The sequence below is a fragment of the Geotrypetes seraphini genome, chromosome 16, assembly GCF_902459505.1.
Source record: "Geotrypetes seraphini chromosome 16, aGeoSer1.1, whole genome shotgun sequence".
In the NCBI taxonomy this organism is placed as follows: Eukaryota; Metazoa; Chordata; class Amphibia; order Gymnophiona; family Dermophiidae; genus Geotrypetes; species Geotrypetes seraphini.
This window is the reverse complement of record NC_047099.1, coordinates 40,494,822-40,513,737: the sequence shown is the minus strand read 5'-3', so window position 1 is coordinate 40,513,737 and position 18,916 is coordinate 40,494,822. Positions and strand designations below refer to the sequence as shown.

At 45.5% G+C, this 18,916-nt stretch overlaps 2 protein-coding genes across 2 annotated transcripts in view; one reads left to right on the top strand and one right to left on the bottom strand.

Moving 5' to 3' along the window:
• LOC117350421 (protein disulfide-isomerase A3-like) overlaps positions 1-8,013 on the bottom strand; it is a 32,402-nt gene extending 24,389 nt beyond the window's left edge. Inside the window, exons 1-3 of the mRNA XM_033924701.1 lie at positions 7,962-8,013; positions 3,130-3,208; positions 2,615-2,732 (exon numbers count right to left, since the gene is read on the bottom strand). Coding sequence (XP_033780592.1) covers positions 2,615-2,732; positions 3,130-3,195 — 184 coding nt within the window. The 5' untranslated portion in view covers positions 3,196-3,208; positions 7,962-8,013. The remainder of the gene's footprint in view (positions 1-2,614; positions 2,733-3,129; positions 3,209-7,961) is intronic.
• Positions 8,014-8,330: 317 nt separating this feature from the next.
• On the top strand, positions 8,331-18,155 carry SSR2 (signal sequence receptor subunit 2). The gene is made up of 6 exons (XM_033925399.1): positions 8,331-8,616; positions 10,734-10,888; positions 13,314-13,412; positions 14,854-14,962; positions 15,830-15,907; positions 17,442-18,155. The coding sequence occupies exons 1-6, from the start codon at positions 8,575-8,577 to the stop codon at positions 17,550-17,552; spliced, it is 594 nt and encodes a 197-aa protein (XP_033781290.1). The 5' UTR covers positions 8,331-8,574; the 3' UTR covers positions 17,553-18,155.
• The last annotated feature ends 761 nt before the right edge of the window (positions 18,156-18,916 follow it).

Here is an 18,916-nt window from a genome sequence, read left to right as displayed (position 1 = left end):
ACCATTTTGCCCTGCCACTGATAGAGCTGATATTTAAATGAAGTAAAGAGGAGCCCTCGCCTGCCTAAGCTCCTGAAGACACTTATGAGCGAAACACAGTCTTGTGTCGAGCGCGGCTGATTAGTGAACTATCTTTCAGCGTGAGAAATATGAAGAATTACAGTTTATTTGCTGAACTGGGTGACCTGTGACAAGTTGTCATGAAAAGTTGTGGATGATGGTGGCCTAACTAGTTAAAGAGGATTGACTAACTAAATGGACACTTGGGGGTGAATTTATAATTATAGAGAGACAGGGAGGGCTTCTTATTAGGTGTAAGATTAGTGATATTAAAAAAATGTTGTATTATGTGATTGATATTTATAACATGAATGTATGAAAAAGGTTGTAATAACTCATTTTTAAAAGAAATAAATCATTTTTCCTGTTTTGTAGAAATAATGCAGATTCATTAGGGATATCCTGAGAACCTGACCCTGTTGTCTGCCCTCTACGACTGAGAGTAAAGAGTGAAGTTCTGTGCAGAGGTATTTTTTGGATGATCCTGGAGGCCAACGTAAGGGATCAGACCTTTCATCTGCTGTGGAGCTGTCAACGGGAAATTTAAAATGTGTTGCTAAGGAACACCCTAGCACTTTTATAAGGGTTACCAGACATCCGGATTTCCCTGGATGGCTTTTCAAAACCCTGCACTTTGTCCGGGTTATACTTCCATTGAAAGCAATGGAAGTAAATAGGACAAATTGAGACATCTAGTTTTACTTCCATTGAAAGAAATGGAAGTAAAGCCCGGATGGCTCAATCCGGCCTCTTTTTTTCTGGAGCCATATGGTAACCCTACTCAGGGGGAGTGGTGGGATGGATACCGTGGACAGGAGAATGTGATTATTGATGAGTTTTATGGTTGGATTAAGTTTGATGAAATGTTGAGAATAATGGACAGATATCCACACAGAGTTAAGGGTGGTTTTGTGTAAATAATTCAATTTAGTAATAACAAAACATACAGCTGGTGTTTTGTTTAATTGCAGCATCCCTAAAATACATTGCCTTCTGTAACTTTAGTTTTTTGTTTTCTTCAATGGTACAGACAATCCAGAAATCATTATTAAACGCAGCTTCCTTCTAGCTGCCGCATTACCCTGGCCTGAAACATCTGGAGGGAAACACTGAGAGGCCCACACATCTGCATCCAATTTTTCAGCAGTGAGAAACATAGGAATGTCATCCTAAACCCCCAGGTGTTGCAACCCCCAAAGATAAACATGGCAAAGGAACACTGACTTTTGGGGGGTGCCAAGCAAGAATGGAGCCTTCCCCCCCCCTTCCTCAGTCATGCTGTGCTCAAGCCCTGCTACATCCCGCCCCCTCCAACAGAAAATCAGCAAGGTGGCATATGGCAGGGCTTGAGCCTCGGCCTGTAGTGGAGGGGGAGGGGGAGGGAGGAGTGATGACATGTTGGACATAAGGGGTGGGGGAAGGAGCATTAATTAAAAGCTGCAGGGGCAATGTTGAAAGTGTAGCTTCTTGTCTGCCAACTTACCTCTAGGTCCAGCAGGGAATTTTTAAGCCAGGCCTGGATTTCTAACAAGCCTGTCCAGGTGCATTATGGGACTTGTAGCACAGATTTCAATGGGTATTTATTTTTAAAATTTCTATACCGTTTTTATCCAAAACGGTTTACAAGGAGTTACATACATAAAAAGTTAAGAATCCATACAAAATAAGAAAATAAAACAAGACGTATTCAATCTAACTACAAATACCACAGTGCCTTGGGATATAAGTGGAAAATCAGGGCTGGCCCCCCAAAAATGTTCCTGTTGGAACTGAGAACATTTATAGTTATGCCATCCTTCTCAATCCCTGGCCCTACTAATGACGATGGGGGTTTTTTTTTGTGTTTTTTTTTGGGGGGGGTTGGGAGAGAGGGTTCCATATGATCCAGTGGCATAGCCAGAAATGAATGGAAACTAGGCATCCTTTTTCCTTTCTCCTACACAAGAATTAAAATTAAATGTATTTATTTAATTTGTTTTCTATCTCAGAATGGGTTAACACCTTAGCTGATGGGGATCTCCAAGAGACCTGCTTGGGCACTGTTGACTTAGAGCAGTGGTCTCCAACTCAAACCCTTTGCAGGGCCACATTTTGGAATTGTAGGTACTTGGAGGGCTTCAGAAAAAAAAAAGTTATTGTCTTATTAAAGAAATGACAATTTTGCATGAGGTAAAACTCTTTATAGTTTATAAAGCTTTCCTTTTGGCTAAATCTTAATAATAATATTGTAATTTATAGCTAAAGAGACATATGATCAAGAAATTGTTTTATTTTACTTTTGTGATTATGATAAATATACCGAGGGCCTCAAAATAGGACCTTGCGGGCCGCGAGTTTGAGACCACTGACTCTGTATTTCTTCAGCTGGGCTTGGGGATCTCTGCAGCTACATGAATGGTGTGCCAGAGGGACCCAGGCTAGTCCAGCGTCACTGGTACCCTCCACCCCCGAATCTGGAGATGGCGCTTCTTATGTTCCCTCCTGATTTATGGCCCAAACTATTATACAAATTACCCCTGCCCCACATCCTTTATTTTGGAATCCTTGATCTCACCTGCAGTAGCAGAGCCTTCATAGGTTCCACTTTCCACCCCATTATGGAAAAGCTTCAGGACCGGGTAGCTGGTGATATCGTAATTATCACAGGTCTCTGTATTAACAGTACAATCAACCTATGTACAATAAATAAATACATACAGAATGAAAAACTGTCCCAATAAAAAAAATTACAGATTATTGGGAGGGAAGAGAAAGAGAATCTTAGCTTCCCAAGTTACAAACTCCTAAAATGGAAATGAGAAGGACATTTAATTTTATTATTCAATTAGAGCAAAATAATTAATCGGCCCACAAACACACATATATTATGTACCTATGGTATAAAATCACTCTGATAAATCACTTCGTGCATTGCAACAAAATATAAAGTAGCGGGAGGTTTTTTTGTCCTTGGCAATTTCATGGGGAGGGGGAGGGGACTTTCTCTAGTTCCCGGACTAGAGATTATAAAGGATACCTGCTGGGCCCCCCCTCCCCCCAAGAAGAAAAAGAAAAGATCAGCCGCCTCACCTTTGCTAGAACAGCGATGCCCTGCAGTCTGAGAGCTGCTTCCTCGTATTCGGGGACCAGCCGCATGCAGCGTCCACATCTGGAAGGAAAGCCGAGAAAGATAACTCCAAAGCACTCTATCTATTCAAAGCAATGGCGGCTATTTTAAATTCCTTCCTACATTTAGAGAACACCAGCCAGATCCATCTATCGGGTTTTTTTTTTAATTCCACCCCAATCTCCTATAGTCTTTCTATAGTGTCCCTATTGCTGTTGATAATTGTGTGTGTGGAGGGGGAGGGGGTGATGGTGAAACAGAGCCAGTCCCTGAGAGCTACTATTCTTATTGCACTCATTGCAGTGATATCCCTCTTCATTATGACATCACAGTGCTCTGAGAAGTGCTTGTGACTTCTTATTGTACTTCTATTGTGACATCACAGTGCTCCACCAGAAAAGTGATTCTGACATCACCTTTCCTTTTTCTCCATGAAGAGTGGCGTTCTATTTTTCTGGTACACGATGCCCACTTTTTATTTCAAATGCCCAATCAAAAATGTCTTCTTTGTCCTTTGGCTCCGCACCCGCCAGCCCCCCACTCCCCATGTCCCGCCTGCCCCATCCTCACCGAGGAGTAAAGAACTCCACCAGGGTGAACCCGTTCCGCTGCTGAAGCCAGGTTTGGAAATCGTGATCCCGCAGGACGAGCACTTGCCCAGGCATTGCCCAGCCCCTTAGCACCCAGAGCAACATCTGGAGGAGCCCCAGCAGCCGTTTTGCAGCCTTCATCTTCCACCAGCAACTGACCCCCAGCCTCTGTGAACCAACGAGGTGGGAGCTGCTGGAGCAGAAAGGGATTTGACCCCCTTAGGTCGGGATTGGTGGACCAGCTGGACTGGTAATGGGAGGGGGGGGGGGTGAAGGGGGATCTGAGATGCCCTTAATTCGGCTGGAGTCTCTCTCTGTTTTTTTCGTGCACCTTCTGGTAAAGTGCAACTAGCAAACAAAAGCTGGGGGTAGTAAGTACAATAAAAAGTGAAATCATGAGGGTGTCAGATCCCCTGTCCCCTCCCCCTGGAAGGGGCATGACGTTCTGGCACAATGCCGCATTGTCACTGGCCAGTCAAAGGTTGAATGGGGCTCAGGTTTTGTTTCTGGAGTATTGAAATGCTTATTTTGTCCTTTCCCTCTATGCCTCGGCACAAAGCAGTGTTCACGTGGTGAGTGGGGGGTGGGGAGGCCTATGCTCAGTATTTGAAAAAAGCCCCCTAACACCCAAGCCCTGGTCAGTAAAAGCAGGGAGCGGTTTTCAAATGTGAGGCTAATTTTCGGCCTAACCCTCTGTTACCTACATGTTTTTATTGCTTTGCCCCTAAAGAACAGAACAGGAAGGGAGCAAAACCTCTGTACAGTATATTTCATTTCCTGTGGTCACTTAAAGGGGTGCAATTTAAACACTTATGCAAACATTTAGCTATATAGTCAGTGATTTTCAGCTTTTCATGTGTGGCACACTGATGAGGCAGCAGAAATTGTCAAGGCACACCATCAGTTTTTTTTAAGAGCGTATATTTTATAATTTAACAAACAAGCCCTTTTCTGCCGTCTTTTTCTATGTTTCTATTAGGATTATGTTTAAAATTCAATAATTATGTAATTTTTTAAAATCATTATGTTATCTTTATAGTTTTGAATATGTTTATTGAAGATAAGTTGACAAACAGGCAACAATACATTCAAAGATAACAAAATTAGCCACAAATAACATGCATTCAAAAACAAGTTTAAAGCAAATTCCTCCCCCCCATCTCAGTGCAGGTAGGGAGGGATCGCAGCCCTTACTGCATTCAGTCTGTAGACCTAAATTCTTTATAATAGACTCCCACCGAGCACACATTTATAGAATTACCCCCGTAATGACAAAGTAATGCAATAATATCAAAAAGATCCAATCTGAATATAAAGCCAAAGTCTTCAAACACCAACCACTGAAGTCTAAACAGAATTTTCAGACAGACCTGTATTTCATACATAAACCAGACCCGATATGGTCGGTGTTTTGGCTCACACGAGCCTGCCTCAGGGGTCAGAAAATATAGTTCAGGCATAGGAGAGCGATGAAGCTGAAGATCAGATTCATACCAGGTGCCTTTCTGAGGACGGGTGCAAGCAAAGTTTGGTCCTAGGGCACAACTGCAGTGATGGGAGCAATGGATCTGTGGCCCGGGACCTAGGACCGAGCTTTGCCTGCATCCATCCTCAGAAAAAGCCCCTGGAATGAGTCTGATCTTCAGCTTCATTGCTCTCCTGTGCCTGAACTATATTTTCTGACCCCCGAGGCAGGCTCGTGTGAGCCGAAACACGGACCATGTCGGGTCTGTATGAAAATAAAGGTCTGTCTGAAGATTCTGCTTGATTTCCGTGGTTGGTCATTGAAGAGCTAGCCCTACTCTTTGGACTTTGTGTTTTGTTTGTGGGGATTTGGCTTCAGGTTTTTTTGTTTATTTTACACAATCTGAATATCACACAATTTTTACTATGTAATAATCTGGTTAAAATTTGTGATGAGACGAAACTAGCAAATTGCCACAGGAACAGACATGTCAAACCCAAGGACTCATGTTAACAATATATGGCCAAGTTAAAGTACTACAGACGGTGGCGTAGTACGGGTGGTGCGGTCTTCCTAAGGGAGCGGCAGCACCCCTCCTCCTCCTCCCCGCTCCATTTAGAAACATAGAAACATAGAAATAGACGGCAGATAAGGGCCAAGGCCCATCAAGTCTGCCCACCCCAGTGATCCTCACTATCTATCTTTGCGGATAGATCCCACATGTCTATCCCATCTGGCCTTAAAATCCGCCACACTGGTGGCCTCAATAACCCGAAGTGGAAGACTATTCCAGCGATCAACCACCCTTTCAGTGAAGAAGAACTTCCTGGTGTCACTGTGCAGTTTCCCGCCCCTGATTTTCCACGAATGCCCCCTTGTTGCTGCGGGACCCTTGAAGAAGAAGATGTCTTCTTCCACCTTGATGCGGCCCGTGAGATATTTGAATGTCTCGATCATGTCTCCCCTCTCTCGACGCTCCTCGAGTGAGTAGAGCTGCAAATTCCCCAACCGCTCCTCGTACGGGAGCTCCCTGAGTCCCGAGACCATCCTGGTGGCCATTCTCTGGACCGACTCCAGTCTCAGCACATCCTTGCGGTAATGCGGCCTCCAGAATTGCACACAGTACTCCAGGTGCGGTCTCACCATGGATCTATATAGTGGCATAATGACTTCAGGTTTACGGCTGATGAAACTCCTGCGTATGCAACCTATGATTTGCCTTGCTTTGGATGAAGCTTGCTCCACTTGGTTTGCCGACTTCATGTCTTCCCTGACAATCACTCCCAAGTCTCTTTCTGCTACAGTTCTTGTCAGGATCTCGCCATTTAGGGTGTAGATCTTGCATGGATTCTGGCTTCCCAGGTGCATGACTTTGCATTTTTTGGCATTGAAACTGAGTTGCCAGGACCTAGACCAGTGCTCCAGCAGAAGTAAGTCATGCACCATATCGTCTGTCATTGCTTTTTTGTCTGTTGTGCTTTTGCTCACTACATTGCACAGTTTGGCATCATCGGCAAACAATGTTATTTTACCTCGAAGCCCTTCTGTCAGATCTCTTATATAGATGTTGAACAAGATCGGGCCTAGGACGGAGCCCTGTGGCACTCCACTTATCACCTCCGACATCTCGGAGGGAGTGCCATTCACCATCACCCTCTGAAGCCTACCTCCAAGCCAGTTCCCAACCCATTTTGTTAAAGTGTCGCCCAAACCTAAAGAACTCATCTTGTTCAGCAACCTGCGGTGTGGCACGCTATCAAATGCTTTGCTGAAATCCAGATAGACGATGTCCAGGGACTCACCAACATCCAGCTTCCTCGTCACCCAGTCAAAGAAGCCGATCAGGTTGGATTGGCACGATCTCCCCTTAGTAAATCCATGTTGGCGGGGATCCCGCAGATTCTCCTCGTCCATGATCCTATCCATTTGGTGTTTGATTAGGGTTTCCATTAGTTTGCTCACTATTGAAGTGAGACTCACTGGTCTGTAGTTTGCCATATCCACCCTGGAGCCTTTCTTGTGTAGTGGAATGACGTTAGCCGTCTTCCAGTCCATCGGGACGTTACCTGTACTAAGGGAGAGATTAAAGAGCGCGGATAGTGGTTCCGCCAAGACATCTCCCAACTCCCTGAGTACCCTAGGGTGTAGGTTGTCAGGCCCCATTGCCTTGTTGACCTTGATTTTTGACAGCTCGCAGTAGACGCTGCTGGGTGTAAATTTGAAATTACTAAACGGGTCTACTGATTTAATCCTTGTATGTGGTTGAGGGCCGATTCCCGGCACCTCGCGGGTGAAGACTGAACAGAAGTATTCATTTAACAGTTGGGCCTTTTCCGAGTCCGTCTCCACATGGTCTCCGTCTGGTTTTCTGAGTCGTACTATCCCGCCTGAGTTCTTTTTCCTGTCACTAATATACCTGAAGAAGGATTTATCTCCCTTCTGGATATTCTTTGCCGCACATGCCCCTTGCCTTCCCCGTACCTTTTTGGCGCTCTCTCTGACGTCACTTCGGGGACCTGGGCCTAGGAAATGACATCAAAGGGAACCGACGCCAACGTGGGCAGCATGCTGCTCACGCGGGAGAAGTTTAAAAGGTATGGGGGAAGGGCACCACTCATCTTTACTACGCCACTGACTGTAGGTATAGTAAGAAGATTGCAATAACTTCTTCGTGGTATTGGGGCGCACAAACTGGGGAATTGAACCTGTTTTTTTGTGCGGGTTTTTATAAAGTTTCCACCTCGGGACCGCGTCACTTGTGCACGTCTCTGTTCGAAGTGGCTCTGAGCACGAGAACAGGTTGGGGGGGGTGGGGTGGCGGCGGAATGGGGTGTGATGGGTGGAGTGGGGCGGGGCTGAGTGGAACTGGGCGGAGCCATGGGTCCAGATTTTACAATAGTAAAATCTAGTAACCCTCATACCCGACTCCGGGGTGGCCAGGGTGGGGGGCTTTTGTGCTAGGGCGGGGGTAGATAGAGTTACCAGATTTTCTGTCTGGAAAATATGGCCCCTAGACCTGCCCACCCATCAAGCCCCGGTTCTGCCCCATCTCTCCCGGGCGGGAGTGCGACGCCGTGACGTCATGCGTACGAGACGCCGTGACGTCATCACCTCGCGCCCAAGCGCTTCGACGGCAAGCTTTTCCCGAAGGTGGTCCGGTAACCCGAGGGGTAGCGCCGGCCCCCAGCGCTCCCGCTCCGTCAATGTAGAGCATTCAAAAAGAAGAAGAGCGAGAGCGACAACCTTTTCAGCGTCCCCGTTGGGCTGACGGAGCGCACGCGGCCCTCTCGCCCCCGCCCCGCGCGCGCAGCTGGGCCACGCGTCATCGGCTCTCGCCAGGCTTTTCAGGGCGCATGCGCGGAGAGGTTTCTGCCCGGGAGGAAGCGCTGGGAGAGGTAAGTGGGAGGACTGGGGGGGTCTCTGGAAGGGAAAGGTGCCCCCCCTCCCCCAGGGGGGTGGGCAAAGCATCCTTTCCCCAATCCCCAGCCTGGGTGGAGACCCTCAGCCCTTTCAGGTAGTGTCAGTAGCCTTAGGTGGGGGCGGGGAAGAGGCAGCTCCCTAAATTGGCATCATTTCCAGGGACTCATTTGCGCTCTCTGAGCTTTAGACACAAGAGGGGGTTCCTGGGCCTCTCGCAGCGCTGTCAGGACAGACTTGTGTGGTCCTGGAAGGACACGTAAGCCAACAGGGCGCGCTTTGAGGCAGCAATGCAAGCAGCCCCCTCTGCTGGTGACCATTGAAATAGGTCGCATTGGGACGGCAGCAGGATTGCCAACTCGGGAGACTCGTCTCTCGTGCGTGGCAAGGTACCCTCTGCCTGCATCAGGAGTCTCTGGGACGCGTTTCAACCCAAAGGATGCGGGTGAGGTCCTCGAGGTGGCTCTCATCTCCAGCTGGGTCGAAACCGAGCCCAATAGTCATTTCAGACTGGGGCGCTCTCGTGTGGTCTCTGCGCCGTACCTGAGCGGTCAGACACAATCTAGGCAAAAAGGCCTAAGAAGTGAAGGCAGTGGGCCTCAGCCAAGGATTTCAGCCTTTTACATTACTTTCTTTTATTCCGCCAATACCTTGCGGTTCTAGGCGGATGACAAAAGGAAGAGATTCTGGTCATTTCAAGAAAATTACAGCCCCTTTCAGGGGAAGATGGCATTCTCCGCTTACCCCCACCCACTACCTGGGAACTTTTTAACTTCAGCTTTTATCTTTTTTTTACTCATCCTTACAGACCATTTCTTTTCCTCCCTGTGCCAGCACATTGTAAAGCTTTTGCTGCTCTTTGACTGAGATGGACCTGCCAAAAATGTTACGTGCTGTGCTAGTCTCCCTTTCCCTAACTTACTGTCTTGATCAGCACTTCAAGTTCGTGTGAGCTGCCTCATTCGCACTTTGGTGGCAGATGGGGTGGGCTCTTGCATTTCTCCTCAGAATGTGCCTTTTTTAAAATTCATGCTGTTTGCTGATATCTTGATGCATTAGGTCAGCAGTCAAGGAGCTCACAAGTTTTGAAAATTCTCACTGCTTTAGAGAGAATGTTCTGCTGGGAAATTGTGTCTCTTTAAATCAGTGTCTTGCAAACTTTGTCGAGCTGTGGCACACTAAATGTAGTGGCTACGGTTCGAGGCATCCCGGAAGTGCGTGACGTCGATTCGATGATATCACGTGCATGCGTGATGTTGCGCATGCGCTAAGGACCAATAGACGTGCCCTGAGCCGCCAATAGGGGGTGCTGGCAGGAAGTCGCAAGGAGAGAACATAAGAACTGCCGCTGCTAGGTCAGACCAGTGGTCCTTCATACCCAACAGTCTGCTACCGCGGCGCCCCTCTGGTTAAAGACCAGCGCCCTAACTGAGACTAGCCCTGTTCAGCACTGGCACTGGCTGATTGTCTACAGGATGTGCTTCTCACCTCAAGAGGCACGTCCTGTAGTCATTCAGCCAGTGCCTCTCCTCCCCACCGTCTCGCGGCACACCTGAAATTTCAGGAGGTGCACAGTTTGCGATACACTGCTTTAGATGTTGCAGCTGAGCCACTTGCCTCATGTATTGCAGCCATCCAGTGCAGGCAGGTGGATGCAAAACGCTGGAATCGCACATGCAGTGGCAGAGTGCTGCATTCTTGAAGATTCTAAGCCTGCTGCACTAGAGACAGGTCCAAGCTTGGCTGCTGCTCTCTGAAGACGCAGGCCCCGTCACTCAGGACATTTTCCAGCTTACCACTTTGTATGCATTTCTGTTGATCGCCAATAAATTTATTGTGAATTGGCAGCCCTGATCTGCAGAGAGATATTTTTTAGGCTGTGCTGACTTGGTAGCTTGGAGGATTGAGCTTTACAGGTCTAGATTAAGTTTAACATGTATTAAGTGTAACATGTTCAGTACTTGAATTTAACTTAGCTGTTCATCACGTTCTATTAGCTTTGGCTGATGTGACCCCTCCCCTCATTGGATTGTAACAAGAGCTGCACCATAGTACAGGAGCACAAACACTAATGCCAGATTTTTCTCCCTCTCAGATGAAGATACTAATTTTTGCCGTGATTGCCTTATGCACTGTGGCCCACGGTGAAGAGGGGGCAAGGCTGCTGGCCTCCAAGTCCTTGCTGAACAGATATGCCGTGGAAGGGAAGGATCTAACCCTGCAATATAACATTTATAATGTGGGCTCCAGGTAATCCAGTGGTCTGGTGGACCGTGACACAGGTGGTGGTGCTTAGATTACTTATGATCAAGAGCTAAAAGAAACCGTAAACGGTTTGGAAAACTGACTCATTTTCCAAGAGCCGTACAGAATGAAAGTATGTATAATTTTTAGCTTCTCATATCAGTTTCCAACAAGCTATCGCAATGGACCTTATACTTTGAAAAGTTTCCCATGTTTCATCGTCATCATTGAAACTTGATTGTTGCAGTTTTTTGGGTCTCGCCATGTCTGTGGCTTTCTTCAGGGTATGCTATGAGGTCTGCAGTTAGTCTTTACATATAGTGGGTCCTCAAACCTGATTGGCTGGGGCTTGAGGTGATCAAGGGAGGAAAGTCCGTTGATCCCATTTCATTTCCAGCCTCTTTCGTGCCAAATTTCAAATTTGTAACCAATGGACTTTACCACCTTATTTACAGCAAACATACCAATATTAACCAAGATGATTGAGTCTGTTGTCTCTCGTCAACTTTCAGAATATTTGGATGAACCTTCGACATTAATGAAATCAGCACTGTCTCGGTACTAAAGTTTGAACGAAACCTATGCCATTATCTCAGGGACGTTATACTATTCTTCTCCACTTTGATTTGTCGTCAGCTTTCTATTTCAAAAATCTCTGGTCGATCTTCTGTTCTAAGATAATTCTGGAGTAGAATGATCTCATTCTCTAGCTGAATTTAGGAAATTTTGTTAACCGAGTCGAGCCCTTTTTGTAAGGGATGAATTGGGATATAAAACCAAGGTTTGGATTGGATTCAATTTTCTATACTGTTCTCCCGAGGAAGCTCAGAATGGTTTACATGAATTTATTACTTGAGCATTTTTCCCTTAATCACCTCAAGCCCCAGCCAGTCAGGTTTGAAGACCCACTGTATATATAAAGACAAACTGCAGACCTCGCAGCATGATGGCTGAAATGTCGGTTCTACCTGCTCAGATGGCGAGATCCGGAAAACTGCAACAATCATGACGCCAGCCGTGGAAGCCTTAGAAAACGTCATAAAATGTATTTTTATATCAATCCTGTGCTGTGCAATCGTTATAGTATGTCCCTTTCCTGGAGAGCTTGCAATCAAGTGGATTCCTGAGGTTATGGGAGGTAAAAGGAGTTTATATTAGAAGAACTAATCTTGTTTTAGACATCCATAAGCCCTCACAATGCAGAAATGTCCCAATAATACAAAGCTGGGATAAGAACGACTAAGCTTGAAGAGTGTCCATGTGCCAATGGGGTGTGTTTTGGGCGGGCTTGGTATGATCCCCAAAACCTAGATGTTCGTTCCCCATTTCAGAAGGAGAGTGAACAGCTACCTGGACCAGGGGGCATAGCAGTCTGTTTTGGGGGGTTTCTAAAAAGTGGACTGGAGAGTCCTGATACTCTTCCCCAGCCACCCTGCTGCCCGCCACCTTTGCCGGTGAAGATGTCACGTATCGCTAGCCAAAGATATCTCCTGCCTGGGTCATGCCTGCTACAGCACTTAATACTTTGACTGCTAGTGCTGGCCCTCCTGTACCTGCTCAGACCTGACCCGAGCATGTGCAAGAGAGCCAGCATTAGCATGCTTGCATGAATTAAATGCCGCTGTAGGCGTGGCTTAGGAAGGTGACCTCTTCAGCTGGCAGGGCTTGACAACCCCACCAGCCGTGAAAGCAGAAGAGTCCCCAGCAAAAGGTAAGGGGGCCCAGGCCCTCCATGTGGCTTTGCAACTGTCTGAGATATCTTAGGTTCAGAAAAGTGTTCCTATTATTCAATGCTCCTCTGGAGGGATTCCCGGAATGGTTGTCTCTTCCCTTTCCGAAAGCAAAACTGGAAAGGGATATGGGACTTGGTAGTCGGTAGCAGCTTTGCTTATGTTTCTAAAATGGCTTACATAAACATCTCTATTTCCAGAGACACAAGTATAAAAAGCTAACCAAGTAATGAGTATAGAAACCAAACCAGGTCGTGCATGTGCAAGACCGGAAGGTTAGGACTTCGATAGGAAGACAGGACTTAAATGAGAAACCAAGGTGGCAAGGGAGCCTCTTCTGGTGATACAGACAGGTCGTGACCAGTCTGGGCCGCCGCGGGAGCAGACTGCCGGGCAGGATGGACCTATGGTCTGACCCGGCAGAGGCACTGCTTATGTTCTTATGTTCATGTGAAAGTTTTTTTTTACTAACCTGCATAAAACTCAACCATTAAAACAACCAGCTCTGCTTTGACAAGTGTGGTCGCTTGCTCTGTATGTGCTCAACTGTGTATGCAGGAACACTTTGCAATCTTCAACTGACCTGTCTTCCCTCCATTTCCTTCCTCCTATTTTCTTGCATGATTGCTATTCCTTACTCGTTCCTTAAAGTATCCATTCTTGCATTTCTGTGTGCTTAGAGATTTTTTTCTCTCTTTCAGTGCTGCTTTAGAGGTGGAGTTATCCGATGACTCTTTCCCTCCAGAAGACTTTGGGATCGTCTCCGGCATGTTGAACGTGAAGTGGGATAGGATTGCACCGTATCCTTGAGCTTTTTGAAACCAGAGCCAATTTTATATATTATTATTATTATTTTATTTTTTTTTTAAAGACTACATCAAAACCTTTTTTCTCTTATTCTGAACTAACTACAGAGCTCTAAAATCATATGTTTTTAATTGTGGAAACAGAATTATCATACCGCGACCTCTGTTATAAAAAAAAGTCTAAATTGTGGGATAGGGGGATAGTGAGATTTCTAGAATCGAATGGACTGTCGTAGCTCAAGGTGAGTTACGTTCTCTTGGTCCCACCCAGAGGGCTTACTGGACTTGCCCAAAATCACAAGGAGTGACAGTGGGATTTGAACTGAGCTTCTCTGGTTCTCGGCCAACTACAATAACCTGTAGGCTACTCTTCCAACTAAACCGCGTCGAGCTCTACGAACGTGGAGATGATGCGGTATACAAACCTAAGGATTAGATTAGCTGATATGAACATATGGGAAAAAGTACAGGAAAGTAATTTTGTTGATGCAAGATATTTAACCAGATATATCCCCTTGTTTTTTTGTGTGTAAATCTTCTTTTATTAAACAGATACAACTTCAAAAAAGACAAAAGCGCAATACAGTGTTTACAATAGAATCAATCCACCATGGAGGACTGAACTCTTATATCCTCCAAGGCTACTACCAACAGCAAACCTCCCCTCCTCAACAGAAAGACCCCCCTCCCAACCCCCAAACAGAAAGAAAAACAATGCACAGACTGAGTTCAGATATCAAACAGGTATGGCAGGAAACAATTGGAGTCGAGTCAATATACGGCTGTGACTCTAGATAAAATTATTGTGTCCTGGTTTTTAATGGTCTCCATCCCACTCCAAGGCTCTGTCCTTGATTTATGCTGTGGGCACTCCTGCCCTGTTTGATGTGTTATAGCTTTTCATAAGCACCTGTGCAATACCTACAATCTAATGATAAGAACATAAGAATTGCCGCTGCTGGGTCAGACCAGCAATCCGCTCATGCGGCGGCCTCCAGGTCAAAGACCTGTGCCCTAACCGAGATCAGCCCTACCTGCGTTCGTTCTGGTTCAGCAGGAACTTGTCCAATCTTGTCTGGAATCCCCAGAGTGTGTTTTCCCTTATAACAGACTCCGGAAGAGCGTTCCAGTTCTCCTCCACTCTGGGTGAAGAAGAACTTCCTTACGTTTATACGGAATCTATCCCCTTTCAGCTTTAGAGAGTGCCCTCTCGTTCTCTCTACCTTGGAGAGGGTGAACAACCTGTCTTTATCTACTAAGTCTGTTCCCTTCATTATCTTGAATGTTTCGATCATGTCTCCTCTCAGTCTCCTCTTTTCAAGGGAGAAGAGGCCCAGTTTCTCTAATCTCTCACTATATGGCAACTCCTCCAACCCCTTAACTATTTTAGTCGCTCTTCTCTGTACTGTTGGTTCCTTAATCCTACGCCCTTCAGTGCCAGCAATGTGTCGCACACGGTGGTGCTAAGACCCCTGAAAGCAGGCTACTTCAACTTCACTTCGGCCACCGTTACATACCTGGCGCAGGAGGGAGGGCAAGTGGTGGTAAGTGGCTGTAACTTGGTACAGTTTAGCAACAGAGAGCCGTGTTACTGCTAACTGGAAAAAAAAAACTAAGGTTGACGTCCGCTGTGTTTTTTTCTTCTCTCCCTGTGAAGTGGCCTCGGGAACTGACCCCCGTTCTCTTGCATGATTCTGATAGACAAGTGGGTTGGTTCCCGATAGAGAATGACATAGTAACATAGTAAATGACGGCAGATAAAGACCGGAACGGTCCATCCAGTCTGCCCATTAAAAATACACAATTAAATTAACTCGTCTCTTCTTTGATATTTTTTGGTCGTAGACTGTAAAGTCCACCTGGTATTGCCCTAGGTTCCAAATGCTGAAGTCGCCGTCCAAGCTCACTCCAGCCCATCCAACCACATGGGGACAAATTTTTCTCTGTCTCCGCAGGAACTCAATTTTCCTGTCCCTTCCCCAAGGCGTTTTGCCGCTGTCCCTGCCCGATTCCTTTAAGCTCTACCTTAACTGTCCAAGCCTTGAACACTTATAATAATAATAATAATTTTATTTTTAAATACCGCTATACCACAAACAGTTCAAAGCGGTTTGCAGAGGAAGAGACTGTATACAAATGTTCAGCGATATAACAGAAAGCTTTTTGAAGTTACAATAGAATGTTAAGATTGGTCAAATTTATCTGGAAGTGATTTTAAAGTGTTTGAGGACTGTGCAGATGAGGACGGAGCTTTGCAGGAACGGGGCAGAGACAGGGAAAAAAACCCATGTCATTCTCTAGTTCTCGATCCAACTTAACCAGATTTTCTTTTGTTCAAATTTTAAATGTTTTCCCCTGCCTTGGGAAGCCCAGTTGCTTTACGCAAGAAATGTCTCTTGGTTTGATCACAGGTCGGATACAGCAGTGCTCCCGGCCAAGGAGGGATCCTAGCCCAGAGAGAGTTTGACAGGCGCTTCTCCCCTCATTTCGTAAGTACCGTGAGACGTCAGGCTCTGTGTTGTAAAATTGAATTACCTATTGAGGAGAATTAGCTACGGTGCCCGTTGACTCAGAAAGCCCTTTGGGGTTCTTTTCTACTTGAAAGGACAACAATTAATAATCAAGAATCCAGCCTGCACAAATTACCCAAGGCTGTTAAGAGCAGTTGTAGGAATTAAGACTGAGCTGTCGAATGTGACTGTGTTAACCTTCTTCACGATTACACGAAATCTGGTCCTTATGCAACTAAAGCTTCATCTGGCCCCTAAATAAATATGCAGGCAGCCAGGTAATCATTGACGCGGGTAAAAATGATTAGGCCCAGTAACAGGTCCGGTAAAGGTTTTAAGTTGCTCTTTTTTTTTTTTTTTTTTTTTAATTTGATTATAATTTATTCCCTGCCTTTTGGGCTAAATATCTTCCAAAGTGGCATGCATTGGGCCAGTGACACGGGGGGTGGGGAGATGGCTTTGGATCAGCTATGAAACTGCAGAGTGTATAGACAGCATGAAAAAAAAATATATCAATTGAAAAGTGTGTGGGATTTTTTTTATTTTTTTTTTTAAACTTATTAAATGCTTATTGTATTGCGTAGCTCTTGCCATTCTATACAGGCAATTATAAAGAAGAAAAGATAATAAAACTGCTAACCTTTGTGCCTTCTATTGTTCTCCTTGATGGCATTCAGATGAGTGACCCCCCCTCTCCTTCCCCCCCTATTCCAGAAAGCGAGTGGATGTGTGGAAGCCCAATCCACTGGGCTCTGTGTAAACATTTAGATCTCCTTTTGCTAAGGTGTGCTATTAGCTTAAGCTGTTCCATCTATGGTAATACCTGCCCTATGCCACTTCTGCTTCCTTCAGAATCGAGTTAGCCTGTTTGAAAAAAAAATGTTTTAATACATCATAAGAAGATAAAGAACATAAGAATAGCCTTACTGGTCCATCTCTCCCAGTAGTCCAGTCTCAAGCTGGCCAATCCAGGTCCCTAGTACCTGGCCAAAACCCAAGGAGTAGCAACATTCCATGCTACCCGATCCAGGGCAAGCAGTGGCTTCCCCCATGTCTTTCTCAGTAACAGACTATGGACTTTTAAAACCAATAGGAGGAAATATTTTTTCACTCAGAGAATAGTTAAGCTCTGGAACGCATTGCCAGAGGTTGTGGTAAGAGTGGATAGCATAGCCGGTTTTAAGAAAGGTTTGGACAAATTCCTGGAGGAAAAGTATTTCCCTGTAACTTCATTGAGTGTCTTTGAAAGTATTTTACTTAAGATCAAATCAAGATCAAGCCTAGCAATATTTGTGGAGGTAGAGAAGGAAGCCGCAGGGGGAACTTTTCTCACTTTACCTTGTTAAGGGTTTCTTGCGTGTTTCTTAAGAGGGTTTTTTCTTTAAGAACTAAATTCTTACTTCAGTCTTACATGCATGGTGCTCGGCTCCAGAACAGAGGGACTCTGGAAAATTTCCACTGGCTTATGAGAGAGGCAGACACACTGATCAATCCTTTTGTCTCTCCTTCACAGCTCGACTGGGCGGCTTTTGGTGTCATGACCCTGCCTTCCATCGGAATACCCCTGCTGCTGTGGTATTCCAGTAAGAGAAAATACGATACTCCAAAGTCCAAGAAGAACTGAACGGCTGCAAACTGCCCCCAAAGAACTTAATGCAACAGAACCAGAGTCCAAAAGGAACAAAAAGAGAGCCCCCCTCTTCCCAGAAATCAGTGATTATCCCTGTCTGCTCCTGAAACAAGTACCCTGCTGTACTAAGCATTTTTCCAATAGAAGCACAGTAGGAAAAGCCTTTTTTAAGAGTGAATTTCACCATTTTATAATTGAACTTCTCAAAAGTAATTTGCTCTTTTTTTTTTTTTGTTGGAAAAGAACTCAAATCTCATAAGAGCAAAGTTAATAGATCTAAAAGCGAACCGTCAGAGGATGCTGGATATTTTGGAATCCATGGTGAAACTCTGGGCTACAGCTGAGGAAGGAATGACAAGAACCAAATTTTCGCAAAAATGTGGCTTTTTCCAACAAGAGCTGCCTCGCCCCCGTGTGCACATTTCTTCCGGCAGAAGACTTGGCTGGGGGGTACCGTAATCCACGTCCCCTCTTTTATGTGGCACAAAAGGTTTTATCACCACTTTATAACGAGAGATGCAGATGTTGTTTTGACTCTTCTGATTGTTTAACTGTGGGCGGGGATAGGGTTTTGCAATAAAAGGAATTGTAAAATTGTCTCGCTCTCCTTCTTCGAGAGAATTACACATTGTGTAAGAAGTAGGGGTTAGCTTTCACGGATGTAGTAAAATGATTTTAAATAGACCTTGTAAATGAGCTGTGTGCGCTTATTACCCAGAAGGGTATCGGCGAAATCCTTTATCCTTTTAAGAGTAAGTGCTACATTCTTCAAGGCAGTTCTTGGTGCTAATCGAGCTCCAGATTCCAGAGACAATAATAGTTCATTCATGTTTGAAAGGGTGTACCTGGAAAATATTTTAGTCAGAATTGTCTTGCTGCGTTTCTACAACCTCAAGCGAAGTAATTTTCACATTGCTGTTGTGGTGAATTGCAGCTTGTTAGGAAGGGAGCTGGGGGCCTATGGGTGGCTGGGCTGAGACATTCCTGGCTTCGATCATGTTGCCAGCTCTAGGACAGTGTGTGACATTGGTGGGGGAGAGCCGGAATGGCCAAGGACCATTGTGTGAAAGCAGAAGAAAGCATCGTGGAGGAAACCAGTGCTTGGATGTTTCTGAAAATAAGCATGGCATGGCACAGCGCCATGCACAGCACTACAGACAGACTAGAGCCTGACTTATGGGGAGACACGGTCAGCTCGGAATGGATGTCTGCTGCTGGTTTTGGCTGTATTGGTTTTACACCTTTTGTCCACAAGGTGGCATAGTCATACAGATATAAAAGAAGCTCATTGGCTCCCTATCTTCCATCGCATCACCTATAAAATCATTTTACTTTCTTTTAAAATCAAACTCTCTCAC